The sequence below is a fragment of the Ctenocephalides felis genome, unplaced genomic scaffold (assembly GCF_003426905.1).
Source record: "Ctenocephalides felis isolate EL2017-DRISC unplaced genomic scaffold, ASM342690v1 CF-g0.4_SCAFFOLD_00845, whole genome shotgun sequence".
NCBI lineage: Eukaryota > Metazoa > Arthropoda > Insecta > Siphonaptera > Pulicidae > Ctenocephalides > Ctenocephalides felis.
In genome coordinates, this window is record NW_020536999.1 from 87,948,108 (window position 1) to 87,966,580 (window position 18,473).

General features: G+C 33.1%; 3 protein-coding genes across 3 annotated transcripts; 1 reads left to right on the forward strand and 2 right to left on the reverse strand.

The window, feature by feature from the left end:
* The first annotated feature begins 1,899 nt into the window (after window positions 1-1,899).
* LOC113362839 (zinc finger protein 43-like) lies at window positions 1,900-3,273 on the forward strand. The gene has a single exon (XM_026605335.1). It carries the CDS (start codon window positions 1,900-1,902, stop codon window positions 3,271-3,273), a length of 1,374 nt encoding a protein of 457 aa, XP_026461120.1.
* A 3,415-nt stretch (window positions 3,274-6,688) lies between these two features.
* On the reverse strand, window positions 6,689-8,146 carry LOC113362840 (zinc finger protein 3 homolog). Its single transcript, XM_026605336.1, has 2 exons — window positions 7,747-8,146; window positions 6,689-6,723 (listed from the first exon to the last, which is right to left on the reverse strand). The coding sequence occupies exons 1-2, from the start codon at window positions 8,144-8,146 to the stop codon at window positions 6,689-6,691; spliced, it is 435 nt and encodes a 144-aa protein (XP_026461121.1).
* A 112-nt stretch (window positions 8,147-8,258) lies between these two features.
* Window positions 8,259-13,351, reverse strand: LOC113362841. Its single transcript, XM_026605338.1, has 3 exons — window positions 12,717-13,351; window positions 12,145-12,557; window positions 8,259-8,395 (listed from the first exon to the last, which is right to left on the reverse strand). Exons 1-3 carry the CDS (start codon window positions 13,349-13,351, stop codon window positions 8,259-8,261), a joined length of 1,185 nt encoding a protein of 394 aa, XP_026461123.1.
* Window positions 13,352-18,473: the final 5,122 nt, after the last annotated feature.

The following is an 18,473-nucleotide window of genomic DNA, read 5'->3' on the forward strand; positions in this document are numbered from 1 at the left end:
TAAGTTATTGTAATCGTCCAAAAATCGAAATTGAAAATTGTTATATTTCTCGACGTTTTGAAGGTTTCTGAACATTTTGGCATATCTCAGAAAAAATGGATGTGTGTGTATGTATGTATGGATACAAATTTCCAGTCACGTTTTCGGGCGTACGGATCAACCGATTTGAATGATTCAAAAAACATTCGATTCCTATTGATAGGGAGATGTGCTGATTAGTTTTTGGCAAAGGCAGGCCCAGCAGTTAAGGAGATGAAGAGCAAATAAGACAGAAAATAAAAATCGAGTTTTTGAGAGAATTAGAAATGTCCAATTATATTTCACAGAATAGTTCTCATGTCTATAGTTCACAGTGATATAAGAAGAGAAAGACAATCTAATATATGCCCAGGAGAACACTCTGCAACTCCAGTGGAAAGGGTAATAATAATTCTGAATATTTTAATACCATTTGCTATTACGACTTGATATTATATTACAACATGTTATGTTTATTAGATGTTCACAAATTGCAGCAGAATGTAGTGACTAATATGGCATGTAAAATGTATGACGCATCCATTATATGTTGAGGGAGTTAAGAAGGATAGACAAACAATGCAATAATTTAAGGTATAAATTGCAACAGAGTATAAAATGCTCAGAAATATTCTTAACATTCCAGCCGAAAGGACTGCTGCACTGTTCTATTGACACAATCGAATCATAAGAAATTCAAGATTTTGTAGAATGCAACTTTATTAATGATTGATTGGAAAGCAAAATAACTATCAAATGCAAAGTTAATGTTAAAGAAGAATTACTCATAAATGAATTTTAATTCTTGGAATTTAGTTATCTATAAATTTTGATATCAATATATATATTTTATGTCTGTAGGATTTAACTTTTTAAATTTGTTCATTATTTGTCATTTCTTCTAATTATACTATTCCATTATCTATAGTATATACTCTATATACTACATACTTAGACTCTATACTTTTCTCTTTTATATCATATTGCTATTAGTCATTAAGAAATTAATATTAGTCAGTTCGTGTAAATTCATTATACTTATGAAAACTTTTACAATATTTCTGTGTAGTTGTTATATATTCTGATCATTAGGTAATTCATATTGATCGTTCCTTTTAAGTTTAACATTTTATTGTAGATGCTTCTACACAATCTTTGTCTAGTTGTTATATATTATTGATCATTCAGAAATTCATATTGATCGTTCCTTGCAAATTTATCATACCATTGTGAATACTTTATTTAGTTACTTATAATTGTAAAATTATAGTACTTATTATTATGTATATATTGATTATTACATTTATAAACATTTTAATTGTTATGTAAAAATGTTTGTGATATATAATATTTGAAAATATATTTTGTACTTTATATGTTATTTTTTCTCATTTCCAATATAAGAAATTATTTAGATTTTCTTATTTTGAATTACGTATGCGAACCATATCTAGGAATAATACCAGCGGTTGATTTATATACTGAACAAGTGCTGCTTTCTTTAGATCGCTAAAAATATTAAAATGGAGGTAATGTCAAATGGCCTCAGATAGCGATCTATTTATGTTTACTTATCTATGGCATAAACACTCTTTCATAAATACTCTTCCTTTATCTATGGGCATAAACCCTACGGAAAGTTAATAAACATCCTATCTTTTGGAACATACTCTATGCTTCAAATGTCAAACTACTAAAAATTCCATTTTTTAGAACACATGTGAGTTAAACTCATTATTATCACATTTAAGAAGATTAAGATTAATATTATTGATTAAAATATATTATTATACATTAAGAGAAGATTATTGATAAAAATAGATTATTAAATTATTATTAATAAATACAACACATTTTCGGCATTTATAGAAAATATCAAAAATGTCAGAAGAAACAATCATGTCCATGAATGATCAGAAAATTGAAATTGAACCACCAGAATGTTCAGTAGAAGACAATAAATGCAAAATTGAGGAAGAGGCTGATGATATTGTCGAGTCTGAAGGTGATGAATCATGTATGGAAAGATTCATGAATTCTGAGGTAACGATTGAAGAAAAAATCAAGCAAGAGATAATTGAGACTGATGGAGATGGTGAAATACCTTCTGTATGTAATATCTGTAATAAAACATTCACTGCAAAACATCTATTAGATCAGCATGTTTGTGAAGAGACCATGGAACGACCTTCAAACATCAAAAAATCTGATAAACCAAAACATAACAAGTTTGCTCTGTCTGAAAAGCGTCCCCATAAATGTTTAACTTGCGATAAGGCATTTGCAACACCAAGCCTTATGAAAAAACATATGCATACTCACAAAGGAGATCGTCCCCATAAGTGTGGAACATGTGATAAAGCATTCAAGACAGCTAGTACTTTGAAAAAGCACACGCTTATTCATACAGGAGAGCGTCCTCATAAGTGTGAAAAATGTGATAAAGCATTCATACAAGTGGGTCACCTGAAAGCACACATGCTTATCCACACCGGAGAACTTCCTTACAAATGTGAAACATGTGACAAAGCATTCCGGTCACCGAGTACTTTAAAAGATCATATGCGTACTCATACTCGAGAACGACCTTATGAATGCCAGATATGCAATAAAACATTTGCACATTCGAGTGCTATGAGATCACACACAAGTATTCATTCTGAGGAATTACCTTACAAATGCGAAAACTGTAAGAAAGTGTTCCGTGCATTGAGGAATTTAAAACAACATATGCTTACTCACACTGGAGAACGAGCTTATGAGTGCAAAATCTGCAAGAAGTCATTCGCACGGTCGAAAAACCTTGAAAACCACCTAAATATTCATAATGGAAAACATTATAAATGTGGAATATGCAACAAAGGCTTAAGTTCATCATACAACTTAAAAAAACACACGAGTACTCACATTGAATCCGGTTATACATGTCACATATGTAAGAAGATCTGCAGAGACTCAAGCCACTTGAATAAGCACATGCTCGATCATAAGAAAGTACGCCCCTACAAGTGTGAAAAATGCAATAAAAGATTCACAACAAATGGCGGCGTGAGATTACACATGGTAATTCACACGGGTGAACGCCCTTACAAATGTGATATATGCGAGAGCGCCTTTGGTGTATTAGCTACCTTAAAACTACACATGCGTACTCATACAAAGAAATATCCTTATAAATGTGAAAATTGTGATAGAGCGTATTCTAGTAAAACTAATTTGAAGAATCACAAATGTATAAATAAAGATAAAGAATAGATGTGAGTCAGAAATTGTAGAAGGTAATTAATGTGTTTGTAAGTGATATATGTATTGGCTTAAATTTATTTTGTTAAACCTATGTGTCGATTAAATAAAATTAGTATCAATATATAATAGACATTGATATATGTGTTTTATTTTTCACTTTCAATATTCTATAGGCAATCAATTTCCTGACTTTCCTAATCTTGTATTTCTTTTCAAAATAGAAACTAGTTGGTATTGGTATTTAGCCTTGAGGCAAATTACATGAACTTCCCGATATGTGTAAATAATTGACTTAATCAATAATAAACAAATTAATTTATGAGTGACTAGAAGTATTCCGAGAAGATTTATTACACATAATTGAAAATGAACAAACACGTTTTAATTGAACCAGTTTTCTTAGAACATTAATGGTTTATTATGTTCATTAAGACCAAGTAATCTATTGTTATACCAAGTAAATCATCTAATTTTAATTTTAACGAACGTCAACAAAACTACTCATATTCTCAAACTTTGGATGAATTTTTAAAATTAAACTATTTGTCGTAAGACCGTAATATTTCAGTAAGTTCTATAAGACCATGATATACATCGCCAAACAAAGTTTCATAAAAATCGGCTTAATTTTTTTTTTCAACAGTTAATTACAAGAAAACGGCTCGGTATATTTTCACCTAAAACTAATCAGTATTATTCCCAACTAATATCTTTCGAACAGTTTTTGATTTTTTAAAATCGATTTGGTAGAATGAGCTTAAATGTGGACGAAAAGTTTAATACTCTTTTTCAAATTACAAAGAAACGGCTCGGCATATCGTCTCACAAAACTGACAAACTATAGTGCTCATAGAGATACATCGAATGGCTTTTAAATTTCTGAAATCGGTTCAGGCGTTTTTGAGCAACCGTCGATGAAAGATCTAATTTTGACAAATGCCAAGAAAACGATACCAATTTTTGCAAATTTATATAATATATAAATATTGCCTTAAGACAAATTGCTGGAACTCTACTGCACTAATTTAAAATTTTTGAAAGCTCAGAAAAAATAGATTTTTTTTTGAAAATTTCTAATTTTTGTAATCATTTTTGAAAATCTTGAATATCGAAAAAAATGCCTTTTTCGAAAATACTGATATTTTTTGAAAACTAAATTTTGAACTTTCTGTTAACATCAAAAATGAAAATTTTTATATATCTTTACGTTTCAGCCGTTACTGAACATTTTGACATTCCTTAGAAAAAACGGATGTATGTGTGTATGTATGTGCGGATACAATTTTTCGTCGATTTTGAACAATTTCGTTTGATTTTGAACAACATTTTGAAAAAAATATTTGATTCGTATTGATAAGGAGACGTGCTAATTAGTTTTTGGCAAAGGTAGGTCGAGTAGTTTTGAAGATACGGGGCAAAAACTGCCAAAAATCTTAATTCAGTTTTTGAGAGAACGGAGCATCCGATTTGAATAATTCAAAAACACTTTATTTGTATTGACTAAACAAAGAACTGTTTAAATTTTTAGAAGGGCAAGTCCGGCGGTAATGAACTCACAATAAAAATAAGTTAACAAAACACCATTTGGCGGACAAAAATGTTCATTAGCCATATGCACATCAAATTATCAGATATTTTATAGAGATTTGAATAATGTGTACGCATTTTGTGTCAATTTTTTGGATTCCGTGCCAAGATTTTTAATTTTAAAGTTCAATTATATGGTCTGAACAGATGTCCTCAACATTTTTGACAGTGTGGAATATCAGATTTGTATGATTGAAAAAACATTCGGTTTGCAAACGTTTTTGCAAAAGAAACGTCTTGCCGTTTCGGAGGTATGGAACGCAAAGGGTTAAAAATGGTCATGCAGTTTTTGATAAAAACGCATCATCCGATTAGATGAAAATTTCGTCATTTTGAAAGTTTTCAAAAAAAAAAATGCAAAATTTTCAAAAAAATTAAGTTTGAAAAAATTCTTATATTCGAAATTTTTCATCATTAAAAAAAAACTGAATTTTGAAAAATTTCAAAATTATCAAAATTTAAAAATAAAATCGATTTCTTACAAAAATTTGAGAATTTTCGAATATTTTCTAAAATTTCCAAAATCTCAAAAAATAAAAAACATATTCCAGAAATTCCAAAAAATTTAGAAATTTTTGTAAAAAATCAAAATTTTGAAAAATTTATCAAAAAATCAAATTAAAAAGAAATTAAATTTCTTGTAAGCATACACATAAGTTAGAATCCGCTCGTCGCCTAATTTAATAAACACTTTTAAAATTACAGTATGTATTCATAAATGAAATTTCAATTATTTAAAACAATTTTTGATTATTTTCATTCCTCGAATGTTTAATTACGGTACGGAAAGTTCCAGCAATTTGCCTTAAGGCACAATGCCACGCACCACTAGTTTTTTTTAAATTTTGAAAACTTTGAAGTTTCTTGAACTTTTTTCATACCCTTTCATCTCGCCCAGTAAACACCGTGTTATTTGAGCGGCGGTAGCAACCTGAAATCCACAAGCTTGCCTTCAGCGATGTGATATGCATGTGGAATCTATGTGGATTTCGGATTGCTACCGCCGCTCGGTGCCCCCTAGTGTTTACTGGGTGGTTGACTCAAATTACAAACTAGTGGTGTGTGTGGCATCGTGCTTTAAGGCAAATTGCTGGAGCTTCCCGTACCGTAACGAAATGTTCGAAAAAATACTGAATGATTTCAAATAGATTATTATAAATAAATATTGTAACATTGTCTAATATTTATAAGAGTTATATAAACTGAATTGCAAAGTTGAAATTATTTGTTTAAAGTATATTAGAACTATAGTCAGAATTAAAAATGAAATCTGAAATACTTTCGATACACAAAAAAAATTTTTTTTTGAAAAAAAAAAGTTGAAACAAATTTTATTTTCCAAAATCAATTATTTTGTTAAGACAAGCAGAAAGTTCTTTGAATCATTTAATTAGGACGCTTAGTTCTCTGGACCTGCCTTTGCCAAAAACTAATCAGCTCTTTTCCCTATCAATAGGAATCGAATGTTTTTTGAACCATTCAAATCGGTTGATGCTTGCGCCCGAAAACGTGACTGGAAAATTGTATCCATACATACATACATACACACACACACACACACACACACACACACATCCATCCATTTTTTTGAGGTATGCCAAAATGTTGAGAAACCTTCAAAACGTCGAGAAATGTGAAAATTTTCAATTTCGATTTTCGGCTCGTTACAATAACTTACCCTACGGGAAGTTAATTAAAGCTAATTAGATTATCTAAAATAATTACTAATAAAATATTTTTAAAAAACTAGTGCAAATTAGTGGTGCATGGCATCGCTGGACGTACAAAAAATCATTTTTTGTAAAAATATAATATTCCTTGTAAATATTTAATATCACTACTGCTGACCAAGATTGGTATTTGTATTCAAACCTGAAACCAATGGTTACTAATCCTCATTAATAATACTTAATACATAAAAATCAAACTAATAAAAAATCATGAAATAATATTGATATTATGTAGTGTTTACTGTATATTTCATACTATTTATACATTCCGTTACATGCAAGAAAATTTTACAATATTTAAATTTAAAGCAACTATTCTTATATTTCATCATGTTTCTGACTTGTGTCTCTTCAAATCCTTTGATTGAGTAAATTCCTTATTACATACATCATTTATCAGAATGCTCTCGTTTATGAATCAGCATGTGCCTTTTCAGATTACTAGATTGTGTAAATTTCTTATTGCATACATTGCATTCATGAGGACGTACTCCACTGTGTGTCAGCATGTGACATTTAAGATTACTTTTTTCTGTGAATGTCTTTTTGCATTTATGGCATTCATGGGGACGCTCACCACTGTGTATCAGCATGTGACATTTCAGACTACTTAATTGCGTGAATGTCTTGTTGCATATATTGCATTCATGAGGGCGCTCACCACTGTGAATGAGCATGTGGCATTTTAGATCACGTAAATGTGTGAATGTATTATTGCATATATTGCATTCATGAGGATGTACTTTACTATGGATCAGCATGTGAAGCTTCAGATTATTTGAGCGCGTGTATGTTTTTTTGCATATATTGCATTCATAAGGGCGCTCACCACTGTGAAAGCGCATGTGGGATTTCAGAGTACCTGAATGTCTGAATGTCTTTTTGCATATATTGCATTCATGAGGCCTTAATTCAGTGTGAATGATCATGTGACGTTTCAGATTACTCAATTCTGCAAATGTCTTATTGCATATATTGCATTCGTGGGGACGTACTCCACTGTGTATCAGCATGTGACTTTTCAGATTGCCTGAATGCGTGAATGTTTTTTTGCATATATTGCATTCATGAGGACGTACTCCACTATGCATCAGCATGTGACTTTTCAGATTGCCTGATTGCGTGAAAGTCTTTTTGCATATATTGCATTCGTGGGGACGCTCACCACTGTGAATGAGCATGTGCCTTTTCAGATCACTTAATCGATCAAAAGTCTTGTAACAGATTTCACATTTGAAAGGACTTTCTTTGCTATTATTAGACATATGTTCGATCATATGCTCTTTTAAATGATGTGTTTCTGCAAATGATTTATTGCAAATGTCACATTCATAAGTTGATGCCTCGACCAACTCCTGTTTGACTTCTTCTTCAATTGTCACCTCGGAATTCATGAATCTTTCTAAACACGTATCATCATCTTCAGAACACGATTCAGATTTAACAATAACATCAGGATTATCAAATTCATCCTGCATTTCAAGTTTAATGTCTTCAGGTGAATATTCAGGTGGTTCAATTTTAATTGTCTGATCATTCATAGACATAATTGTTTCCTCCGACATTTTTAAATACTTTCACAAAAAAAAAAAAAGAAAATAGTTGTATGCTAAATAATAGTCTAGACTTATTAATAATTTTTTTTAATGTTATAAATAATTTCAACTTTTACATTTATTATTTGACATTTGAAGCATAGAGTTCATTTACAGCAGTAGAGAGAGTAGAAACATATTCGCTATGTGTGAAAACATGCAAGGGGAACTCAAACTGTCTGTAGCGCTCGTAGTGGTCATTTTGAGCACTACGTGAGGCTATTATTGCCAAAATAGTAAACAAATACGCGTGAAATATTATTTTATTTCAAATGTAAATAAATTAAATGCAAATTGCTGGAAATTTCCGTACCATAACGAAATGTTCGAAGAATACTGAATGTTTTGAAATAGATTATTAATAATATTGTAACATTGTCTAATATTGATATGAATTATTTAAACTGAATTGCAAAGTTGAAATTATTTGTTTAAAGTATATTAGAACTTTAGTCAGAATTAAAAATAAAATCTGAATTATTTTCGCTATACAAAAAAAAAAAAAAAATTATTTGAAAAAAAAAATTGAAAAAAATATTTTTTTTTCCAAAATCAAATATTTTGTTAAAACAAACAGAAATTTCTTTGAATCATTTAAATCGGACGCTTAGTTCTCTCAAAAACTGCCATTTTTTGCCTACTTATTTGCTTACCCTACGGAAAGTTAAAAATGAGACACCAAAGTTGTATAGTAGATTGTAAAAACAACAGTAAGAAAAGTCAGTGTAAATTCTATAAATTTCCTACAGCCAAATGAAAATTAAATCAACGTGAACTAGTGGATAGCTGCTGTTGAAAAGCTAATTTAATTCCTTAGGGACCGATTCTGCCGCACAACAGAAAAATGTTATGGCAAGGCCATGTTACGCTCCGACTTCCATACATTAAGCTAATGAATCATACTGTACCTGTCAAAATATCATGTATTTTCTGTTCTTTCAGGCGTTTTACACATAAACTGCAAACGTCACTCATATGTTATAAAGCTGTATCAGAAACAAACTGTTATCTGACATCGCTTTTTTAATATTTGTGCGGCTTCTTGGTTATGTTTACTATCAGATAACCTGTGAAATTTGCCTGACTGCACACCGACCGCATGGCTTTTGTCTATATTAGTATGGAAAGTTCTTCATAACATGGCCTTGCCGTAAAAATTTTTCTGTTATGCGACAGAATCCGTCTCTAAGTATCATAATCGTATCATTAGGAAAAAAATCAATTCGGAGTATTTAAATTGTTGTAAAAGTTCTATGTTTAGCAAAAAGAAAATTTAGAAGTCAATAAATTGCTATATTATCAAATTTTACTGATTAAAAGCAAAAAATATTTTGCAAACAGTTTAATTAATACAAGGCTGAAATATTGAAGAATACAATTTTATTATTTTACATTAAATTTCAATTGAATAATTAAGAGAAAAATAAAAGTTATCAAAGAGCGTTTTTATTTTTATTTTGCAAACTTAATTAATACAATGCTGAAATAATGAATAATATATATTTTGTGGTGTTGATGAATCACCATGGGTTCCCAAGCCATATGTGTGTATTTATAGTAACCTTTTCATGTAAAAATCAAAAGAAGTGTTGAGTCCTAGCTAATTTCCAACAATACTTCCTTTAATTTACAAGTCTCGAAAAGTTAATATAATTTTTTCCTTGGTCATTGTTTACGGCTGGAATTTTGTTTGATGGGTAATGGACTCAAATCATGTCTTTATAATAATGTCCGTCTTTAGTATGACGAAAAATAATTTAAAAAATCAGTAAATTAAATTATTATTTATTTATTCTACTGATAAAATATTTTTATCATTATTAACTTCCCGTAGGGTAAGTTATTGTAATGGGCCGAAAATCGGAATAGAAAATTTTTACATTTCTCGACGTTTTGAAGATTTCTGAACATTTTGGCATACTTCAGAAAAAATGGATGTTTTTTTTTTTTTTTTTTTTTTTTTTTTTTTTTTTTTTTTTTTTTTTTGTATAGCGAAGGAAATGCTTTTATGCATCCCAGACCGGTCTTCTGTCTGGGTATGTCGGACTCGATACCGCCCTGGTATAATACCGACTAAAACCTCCGCTTTGCCCCTGCCTCTGGTCCCCACGGAAACCGCCGCTAGGCATTACTTCGTGGGGGGAGGATCTAGAATGTTACAATTCTTAACTTGTTATAAACAATGTTATAAATCATAAACATTTTACTTATCTTTTAAATGGGCGAAGTCCCATTCGCCCTTTCTCTCTCTATAGAACGCAGGTCCATTAAAACGTCTCTCGCAAATCTGTCTATGGCGTTCCAAGCAGCTTCACTTGTCAGCATCACTTCAACAACATTACCTGGGGTAATTGTGCGTCTCAATGTCTCCTCCACATCATCCCGTAGAGCACCAAATCGCGGGCACACGAAGAACACGTGCTCAGCATCTTCGATTTCGCCCAAACAATATGGGCAATCCGGCGAGCTATCGTGCTTGAATCGGTGTAGGTAGGCTCGAAAACAGCCATGCCCCGATAGCATTTGCGTAGTATAATAGTTTACTTCGCCGTGCTTGCGACTTAGCCAGACTTTGATGTTAGGAATGAGACGATGCGTCCATCTGCCCTTTACAGCGACATCCCACAGTCGCTGCCATCGGTCAATGCTGTTCTGCCGTTCTTCTAATCTTAACTTTTCAGTACACAGTTGTTGATGTCTTCTATGGTAAATTGTCCGTCTTTCCTCTGCTAAGACTAAGAGAGGCACAGTTCCTGAAATGACGCACACTGCTTCCGCCGATATTGTGCGAAATGCGCAAGCAATTCTTATAGCACTGAGACGGTATAAGGGCCCTGCCATTCTCCTCGATTTTTGAGATTTAAGAGCATCACCCCATATGGAGATACCATATGTCAGCACTGAAGTAATAACTGACGATAGTAATATCCTTCTGGTTTGTTTAGGACCTCCAATATTAGGCATCAGTCGAGCAAGTTTCGTCCTAACTATTGACGCCTTAGCACTAACGTGTTCCACCTGTTGATTGAAATTCAAACGAGCATCAAGCATTACGCCAAGGTAACAGATGTGAGGTTTTGACGTGATCTCAAGATTTCCTATCTTTAGCTTGATGGTCTCAATTCTTTTCCTACTAGTGATAAGAACAGCTTCACTTTTTTGTTGTGCTAATTGGAGATTCATTGTTCCCATCCACCGATTAATTTTTCTGAATGTAATATCGAATAGGCTTACGATGTCATCAATTTGTTTGGAGACAACCACTATGGCAACATCGTCTGCATATGCTACTAGTTTCACACATTCTGGAAACTCTAGTCTCAAAAGGCCATCATACATAATATTCCACAGCAAAGGGCCTAGAACAGAGCCCTGCGGCACACCTCCTGTTATATTATATTCTTCTGTACCATCGCGTGAATGGTACATTAGAATTCTGTCTGTAAAGTAGCTTGCGACTATATTGCATAGGTATGCTGGCACGTTCTTGTCACGGAGTGCATTCATAATGCAATCCCAGTTTGCAGAATTAAAAGCATTTTTTATATCCAATGTAGCTACAAGGCAGTACTTTTTGGAACCCCCCTTCCATCTGGTTCCAGCAATTGCCTCCTTGGCGGTATTAACTACCAAGTTTATAGCATCGATAGTTGATCGCCCTTTGCGAAAACCATACTGATTGTTTGCTAGGATTGGATCAACTACTGCATCTATTCTTTGGTGAATTATTCTTTCAAAAATTTTACCCGCTGTATCCAGCATGCATATTGGACGATAGGATGATGGTTCATCTGGTGGTTTTTTTCCTTTGGGAATAAGCACTAGTCTTTGCTGTTTCCATTTTCGTGGAAAAACCCCTTCTTTCAGGCATGTATTATATGCATTAAGAAACATTGTCGGAGATGTCATAATTGATGTTTTCAAGGCAATATTAGGAATTCCATCTAATCCCGGTGCCTTGCTATTACCAACGCGATGGCAAGCTTCGATCAGTTCTTGCAGTGTTATAAGTGGAATATTATTCTGTTCTACATGTGTTACCTGGTAGTTCAAATTAGGTTGTCGTGGAAACAAAGTAGTTACTATTTTATTCAATAGTCGTGGGCAAGTTGGTGAAGGTATTGGCTGGCTTTTGAGGCGAGACATTACAGTCTTATAAGGTCTTCCCCATGGATTTTCCTCGACTTCATCCAAAAGTTCTTTCCAGCACCTAACTTTACTATCTTTGATAGCTTTATTTAGTTGTCTACGTGCTTGTTTATATTCCACTACCAGTTGTGCAGAATTACTGAGACTAAATCCACGCTGAGAGATCCTTCTTTTCTTTAGGCACTCTTTACGAAGAGAGCTGATTTCTTCAGTCCACCAGTGCACAGATTGTCTTTGATTTATGCCATGTTTACGAGTCATACTGATATCACAGGCTTCGGTTATTCTCTCCATCAGCTCTCTAGTATGCTCATCTGCGTGTTCTGAAATTATAGGTTTGCAATTTAAGGCAACTCTCATGGCGCTTTCATCAAAAGATTTTATTTTCCACCCAATGGCTTTAGATATTTTCGCATGTCTTCTAATGTTTCTATCTGTTGATATTTCCCAGATGATTGCATTGTGGTCACTAGCAGTGTAGATATCTAATACCTCCCAATTGCAAATTCCTCTGACGAGGCTATTGCTAACAAAAGTAAGGTCTATTATTGAGCTTGCACTGCCCTTTTCAAAGGTTGGTTTATCACCACTATTAAGTAAAACCACGTCAAGTGCATTGAAGGCCTCCAAAAGTGCTTTACCTCTTGCATTAGTCTTCCTACTTCCCCAGTCTACCGCCCATGCGTTAAAGTCACCGGCTATCGCTACGGGGTGGTGTCGTTTTGCATCCTCCACAAGACGATCTAAAAAATCGACAAAATCTGGCAAAGAAAGACTAGGTGGAGCGTAACAGCTGTATAAATGTATGCCATCTAATGATGCTGCGACAAATCCTGCGTTGCTATTGTTAACAACATTTTGGAAACAAAACTTGCCACAGGACCAAATAACGGCTTTGGTGGTACTGTCCGTTTCCCATGGCCAATCAGTTAGATGTTTGTAAGGTTCTGATAAGAGGGCAACATCAATTTTTATATCTCTTACCGTCTGCATAAGCAAGTCGTGTGCAGCCTCACAATGATTCATGTTTAGCTGTATTATCTTCATGCTTTTGCGTTCATTATTTTCTCTATGGCCTCCCTATATAGAGGACATCTGTGAGTGCCGGCATGATGTGCTACATTTTCAGAGTTTCCATTTTCAGCGCATAGTGCACATTTTGCTGCATTTATACAGTTGGCTATTTTGTGACCATCTTGTCCACATCTAAAGCATAGATTGGTCCGATTCACTTCGCTCTTGCACTGTGATCCATAATGTCCGAATAGCCAGCATTTAAAACATCGAATTGGTTTCTTGATGATTTTAATTTGACAGTTGACCCATCCAATTCGTATTTTGCTACTTGCTTTGAGCAGATCGTGTACAACTGCCGCTGGAAGAGCTACAGTAGCAATCTGGGTACCTCTATATGCCTTACGAAGCCTAATTTCTTCTGCTGGTGTGTTGCAGGCTCCCCCGGTTGCTTTTTGTAGTGCTATCTGGATATCAATTTTTTAGGTTTCATCATCAATATCCCTTATTTCTATAGTTTCTTGGTGCCCCTTATAAATAACTTCGGCCTCATCCTTTAACACACCTGCGATAATCTGTTGCAGTCCTTGGCCTTTGTCCTCACTTTTCTTAGAAATAGTTATCAACAAGTCTCCATTTCTGGTTTTGTTTATTTTCTCTACTGTCGTATTTACCTTGTCATCAGGGACATCATGTTTGATGCGACGTAATATTTCGGAATAATTAACTTTTTCGGTCGGCCGGATTAATAAGGCATTTGGTTTTGGAAAAATTCTATGATTTTTTATCATTTTATGGTTAGAGTCCTGTTCTGACAGATGTAACCTTGCTTCCTTTTTTTTCTGTTTTCTCGGCTGAACTTTATGCCAGTCATTTACCTCGATTTTTTCTTCATTACATATTTCTATGATCGTCTGACGTCTTGGCAAACCATTTTTCTCATTAACCTGATTATTGCTTATATGTTGTGAGTTTCGGTTTCTTGTGGCTTTGCTTGTGTCCTGCCGTACACTTTTTTCTATAGGGGCTGTCTCACAACATTGCACTTCATTTATCATAACTTCCGTATCATCCGTGGTTCGGCCTTTTTCCTCTAACAATTGGTTGTCTAAATCAATAAATCTTTTAATTACGGCCGCTATGTTGCCTGTTTTTATTTTCACCTCTTTATGTATGTTTGACTTTGATTTGACAATCATATGCAGTTCATTTATCAGATTCTCAAGGCACTTCAATGACTCATTCCGTTGTAAAATGACATTTTCCGGAATTATATGTGACAGTTCAGCCACTGGTTCTACTTTACTAGTCATACCGTCGCATGAGCTGGTCAGCGGGTTTCGGGCTGTATCTGATATACCTGAACATAGCGTTGTGTTCAAATTATTGTGTGATTTATTGATTACATCACCAGCATTGTTTGACACTATGAAAAAATGGATGTGTGTGTGTTCATGTGATGGATACAATTTTTCGTCCACGTTTTCGGGCGTACGGATCAACCGATTTGAATGGTTCAAAAAACATTTGATTCCTATTGATAAGGAGATGTGCTGATTAGTTTTTGGCAAAGGTCCAGCAGTTACGGAGATAAAGAGCAAAGAGTGCAGAAAATAGAAATCGAGTTTTTGAGAAAACGGAGCATCCGATTTGAATGATCTAAAAAACATTCAATTAATAATGATTGGGAGAAGTGGTTATAAGTTTTTCGCAAAGGCAGGCCCAGCTATTTCAAAGATACGGAGCTAAATGTACAAAAAATGGCAGTTTTTGAGAGAACTAAGCGTCCGATTCAATTGATTCAAAGAACATTCTGCTTGTCTTAACAAAATAATTGATTTTGGAAAAAAAAAATTGTCTCAATTTTTTTTTTAAATTTTTTGTATATCAAAAATAATTCAGATTTTATTTTTAATTCTGACTATAGTTCTAATATACTTTAAACATATAATTTCAACTCTGCAATTCAGTTCATATAATTCTTATAAATATTAGACAATGTTACAATTACAATATTTATAATAATCTATTTGAAAACATTCAGTATTCCTCGAACATTTCGTTACGGTACGGGAAGTTCCAGCAATTTGCTTTAAGACACGATGCCACCCACCCCACTAGTTTTTATTTAATCTTATTCTATAAATATAATTACATTTATCAGAGAATGCCGACAAGTTGTTTACAATTAATTGTTTACAAATTAGTAGATACCTCCAGTGGCGTATCTACTAGAGCTAATATAATAAAAAAAACTAGTGGTGTATGGCATCGTGCCTTAAGGCAAATTGCTGGAACTTCCCGTACCGTAATTAAAAATCTTGGTACGGAACCAAAAAAAAAAATTACACAAAATGTGTACACATTGATAAAATCTCTATAAAATATCTGATAATTTGATATACATATGTCCAATAAATATTTTTGACCGTTAAATGACATTTTTTCAACTTATGTTTATTGGGAGTCCATAACCCCTGGACCTGCCTTCTCAAAAATCAGTTAATCATCTTGTGAATACAAGTAAAATCTTTTTTTGAATTATTAAAATCGGAAGCTCCGTTCTCTTAAAAACTGAATTACAGTTTTTGGCACTTTTTGCTTCGTATCTACGGAAAGTCTAAACCTGCCGCCGCCAAAAACTAATCAGCACGTGTCCTTATCAATACGAAACGAATGTTTTTTGAAATATTCAAATCGGTTGATCGGCGTTCCCTAAATCGTCGACAGAAATTTGTATCCGCACACACACATCCACATATACACACACACATACACACACATATGCATCCATTTTTTCTAAGGTATGGCAAAATATTCAGAAACCTTTGAAACGTAAAGATAAATAAAAATTTTCATTTTCGATTTTTTTGCGATTACTATAACTTGACTGAATCACATGGTCAAAAATATTCATTTAAAGTATATAAATGAGCTATAAAACTTTAGCCAGAATTAAAATTGAAATCTGAATTATTTTCGATCTACAAAAAAAAGAAGAAAATGAATGAAATTTTTTTCTCCAAAAGCAATTGTTTTGTCAACACAAGCTGAAAGTTTTTTGAATCATTCAAATCGGATGCTCCGATCTCTCAAAAACTCGATTTCTATTTTCTGCACTCTTTGCTTCGTATCTCTGAAACGGCTAGACCTGCCTTTGCCAAAAACTAATCAGCACATCTCCTTATCAATAGGAATCGAATGTTTTTTGAACCATTCAAATCCGTTGATCCGTGCGCCCGAAAACGTGACCAAAATATTGTATCCATATATACAAACACACACACATCCATTTTTTCTGAGGTATGCCAAATGTTCAGAAACCTTCAAAACGTCGAGAAATGCAAAAATTTTCATTTTCGATTTTCGGCTCATTACTATAGCTACCCTACGGGAAGTTGAAAATTATCTGATTTTAGGCCGCCGAATGGCATTTTTTAAAACTTTTTATCCATACATACAGACATACTACTCTCTCTTTCTCTACACACACACACACATATCATTTTTTTCTAAGGTATGCCAAAATGTTCAGAAACATCTGAAACGTAAAGATACAAAAATTTTCATTTTCGGTTTATTGCAATATTTAATGAAGAAGTAGAGTTTAATTTTACAAAACTGTAAAATATGGCGGCGGTTGTTTTTTTAACACTTTCCACTCGCGAATTCCGAGATTTATATAAATTTAGTCGCCGGAGCGGCGGCATCCGAGTCGAAAGGGTTAATTACTATTAGACGTGTAAAACAAAACAAAAACGTGTTAAATAGTGTAAAAATGTATAAATAATTATATAAATATATAATAACATTAAAAGGCTAATGACACATGACGCAAATAAAATAAATTCATGGTGAAGTATTTGGAGAAGTTTTTTTTGTCAAACGAGTTTCAAACGCATATTTAATTTTGCATGTAAATAAATTCAAATATATATATATATATATATATATATATATATGTATGTATATATATTATGTAACATATGATTACTGTTTTTTATACAATTATTCAATCAATTTGTTTTTGCATCGGATTTTTGACCTCGACCAAAATGGCCTTCATGTCAATTGAACCGAAAAGGAAACAAATTGTATTTAAACTAAAAAAATTTAAATGGCTCAATCACAATTAAATATAAACAACTAGTGGTGTATGACATCGTGCCTTAAGGCAAATTGCTGGAACTTCCCGTACCATAATAAATTTTTGGAAATTAAAAAAAATAAAATAAAGATAAAAAATTTTTTCCAAAAGCAATCGTTTCCTCAACACAAGCTGAAACTTTTTTGAATCATTCAAATCGGATGCTTAGTTCTCTCAAAAACTGCCATTTTTTGCACATTTAGCTCCGTATCTCCGAAACGGCTGGACCTGTCTTTACTAAAAACTAGTCACCACTTCTCCCAATCATTACAAATTGAATGCTTTTGAATCATTCAAATCAGATGCTTCGTTCTCTCAAAAACTCGATTTATATTTTCTGCACTCTTTGCTCCGCACCTCCGAAACGGCTGAATCTGCCTTTGCCAAAAACTAATCAGCACATCTCCCTATCAATAGGAATCGAATGTTTGTTAAACCATTGAAATCGGTTGATCTGTGCGCCCGAAAACGTAGACAAAAAATTGTACATACATACATACACTACACATCAATTTTTCTTAAGGTATGCCAAAATGTTCAGAAACCTTTGAAGCGTAAAGATATGCAGAATTGCTCAATTTCGATTTTTAGACGATTACAATAACTTACCATGCGGGAAATTAAAAAAGTATCAGAAAAACATTAGCTTCACGGAGGAGAAATCATTAAATTTTTTCAAGTCATTCTGAATCGTTTGAGACCAAAATTGGAAGAAGAAGAAAAACTATCATCGACGTTTTCTCCAAAACAGCTAGAATATTCATATGATTTCAAAAATTTAAAAGTCAATCGTTAAAACTTGGGTGTTGTTGGTTGGTTTTGATAAGTGTAAGCCTGTAGTTTTTTTTTACCTTTCAAGTCATACTGAATCGTTTGAGACCGAAATAGGTAAAAGTATGTGCGTGTGTATGTGACCTTACGTCGACGTGTTCTCAAAAACGGCTGGACCGATTTCAAAAATTTAAAGGTCATTCGTTAGAAACTTGG

What these genes read in the sequence shown, in the direction of transcription:
- LOC113362839 (XM_026605335.1), top strand. Translation starts at nt 1,900, where the DNA reads ATGTCAGAAGAAACAATCATGTCCATGAATGATCAGAAAATTGAAATT.
- LOC113362840 (XM_026605336.1), bottom strand. Translation starts at nt 8,146, where the DNA reads ATGTCGGAGGAAACAATTATGTCTATGAATGATCAGACAATTAAAATT. An exon ending in GCACATGCTCATTCACAGTG is followed by an intron (nt 6,724 to 7,746) that starts GTGAGCGTCCCC and finishes CATTGGTTTCAG; the next exon opens with GTTTGAATACAAATACCAAT.
- LOC113362841 (XM_026605338.1), bottom strand. Translation starts at nt 13,351, where the DNA reads ATGAATCATTGTGAGGCTGCACACGACTTGCTTATGCAGACGGTAAGA. An exon ending in AAAATATCTAAAGCCATTGG is followed by an intron (nt 12,558 to 12,716) that starts GTGGAAAATAAA and finishes CATAAATCAAAG; the next exon opens with ACAATCTGTGCACTGGTGGA. An exon ending in CGAAGCTTGCCATCGCGTTG is followed by an intron (nt 8,396 to 12,144) that starts GTAATAGCAAGG and finishes TGGCAATAATAG; the next exon opens with CCTCACGTAGTGCTCAAAAT.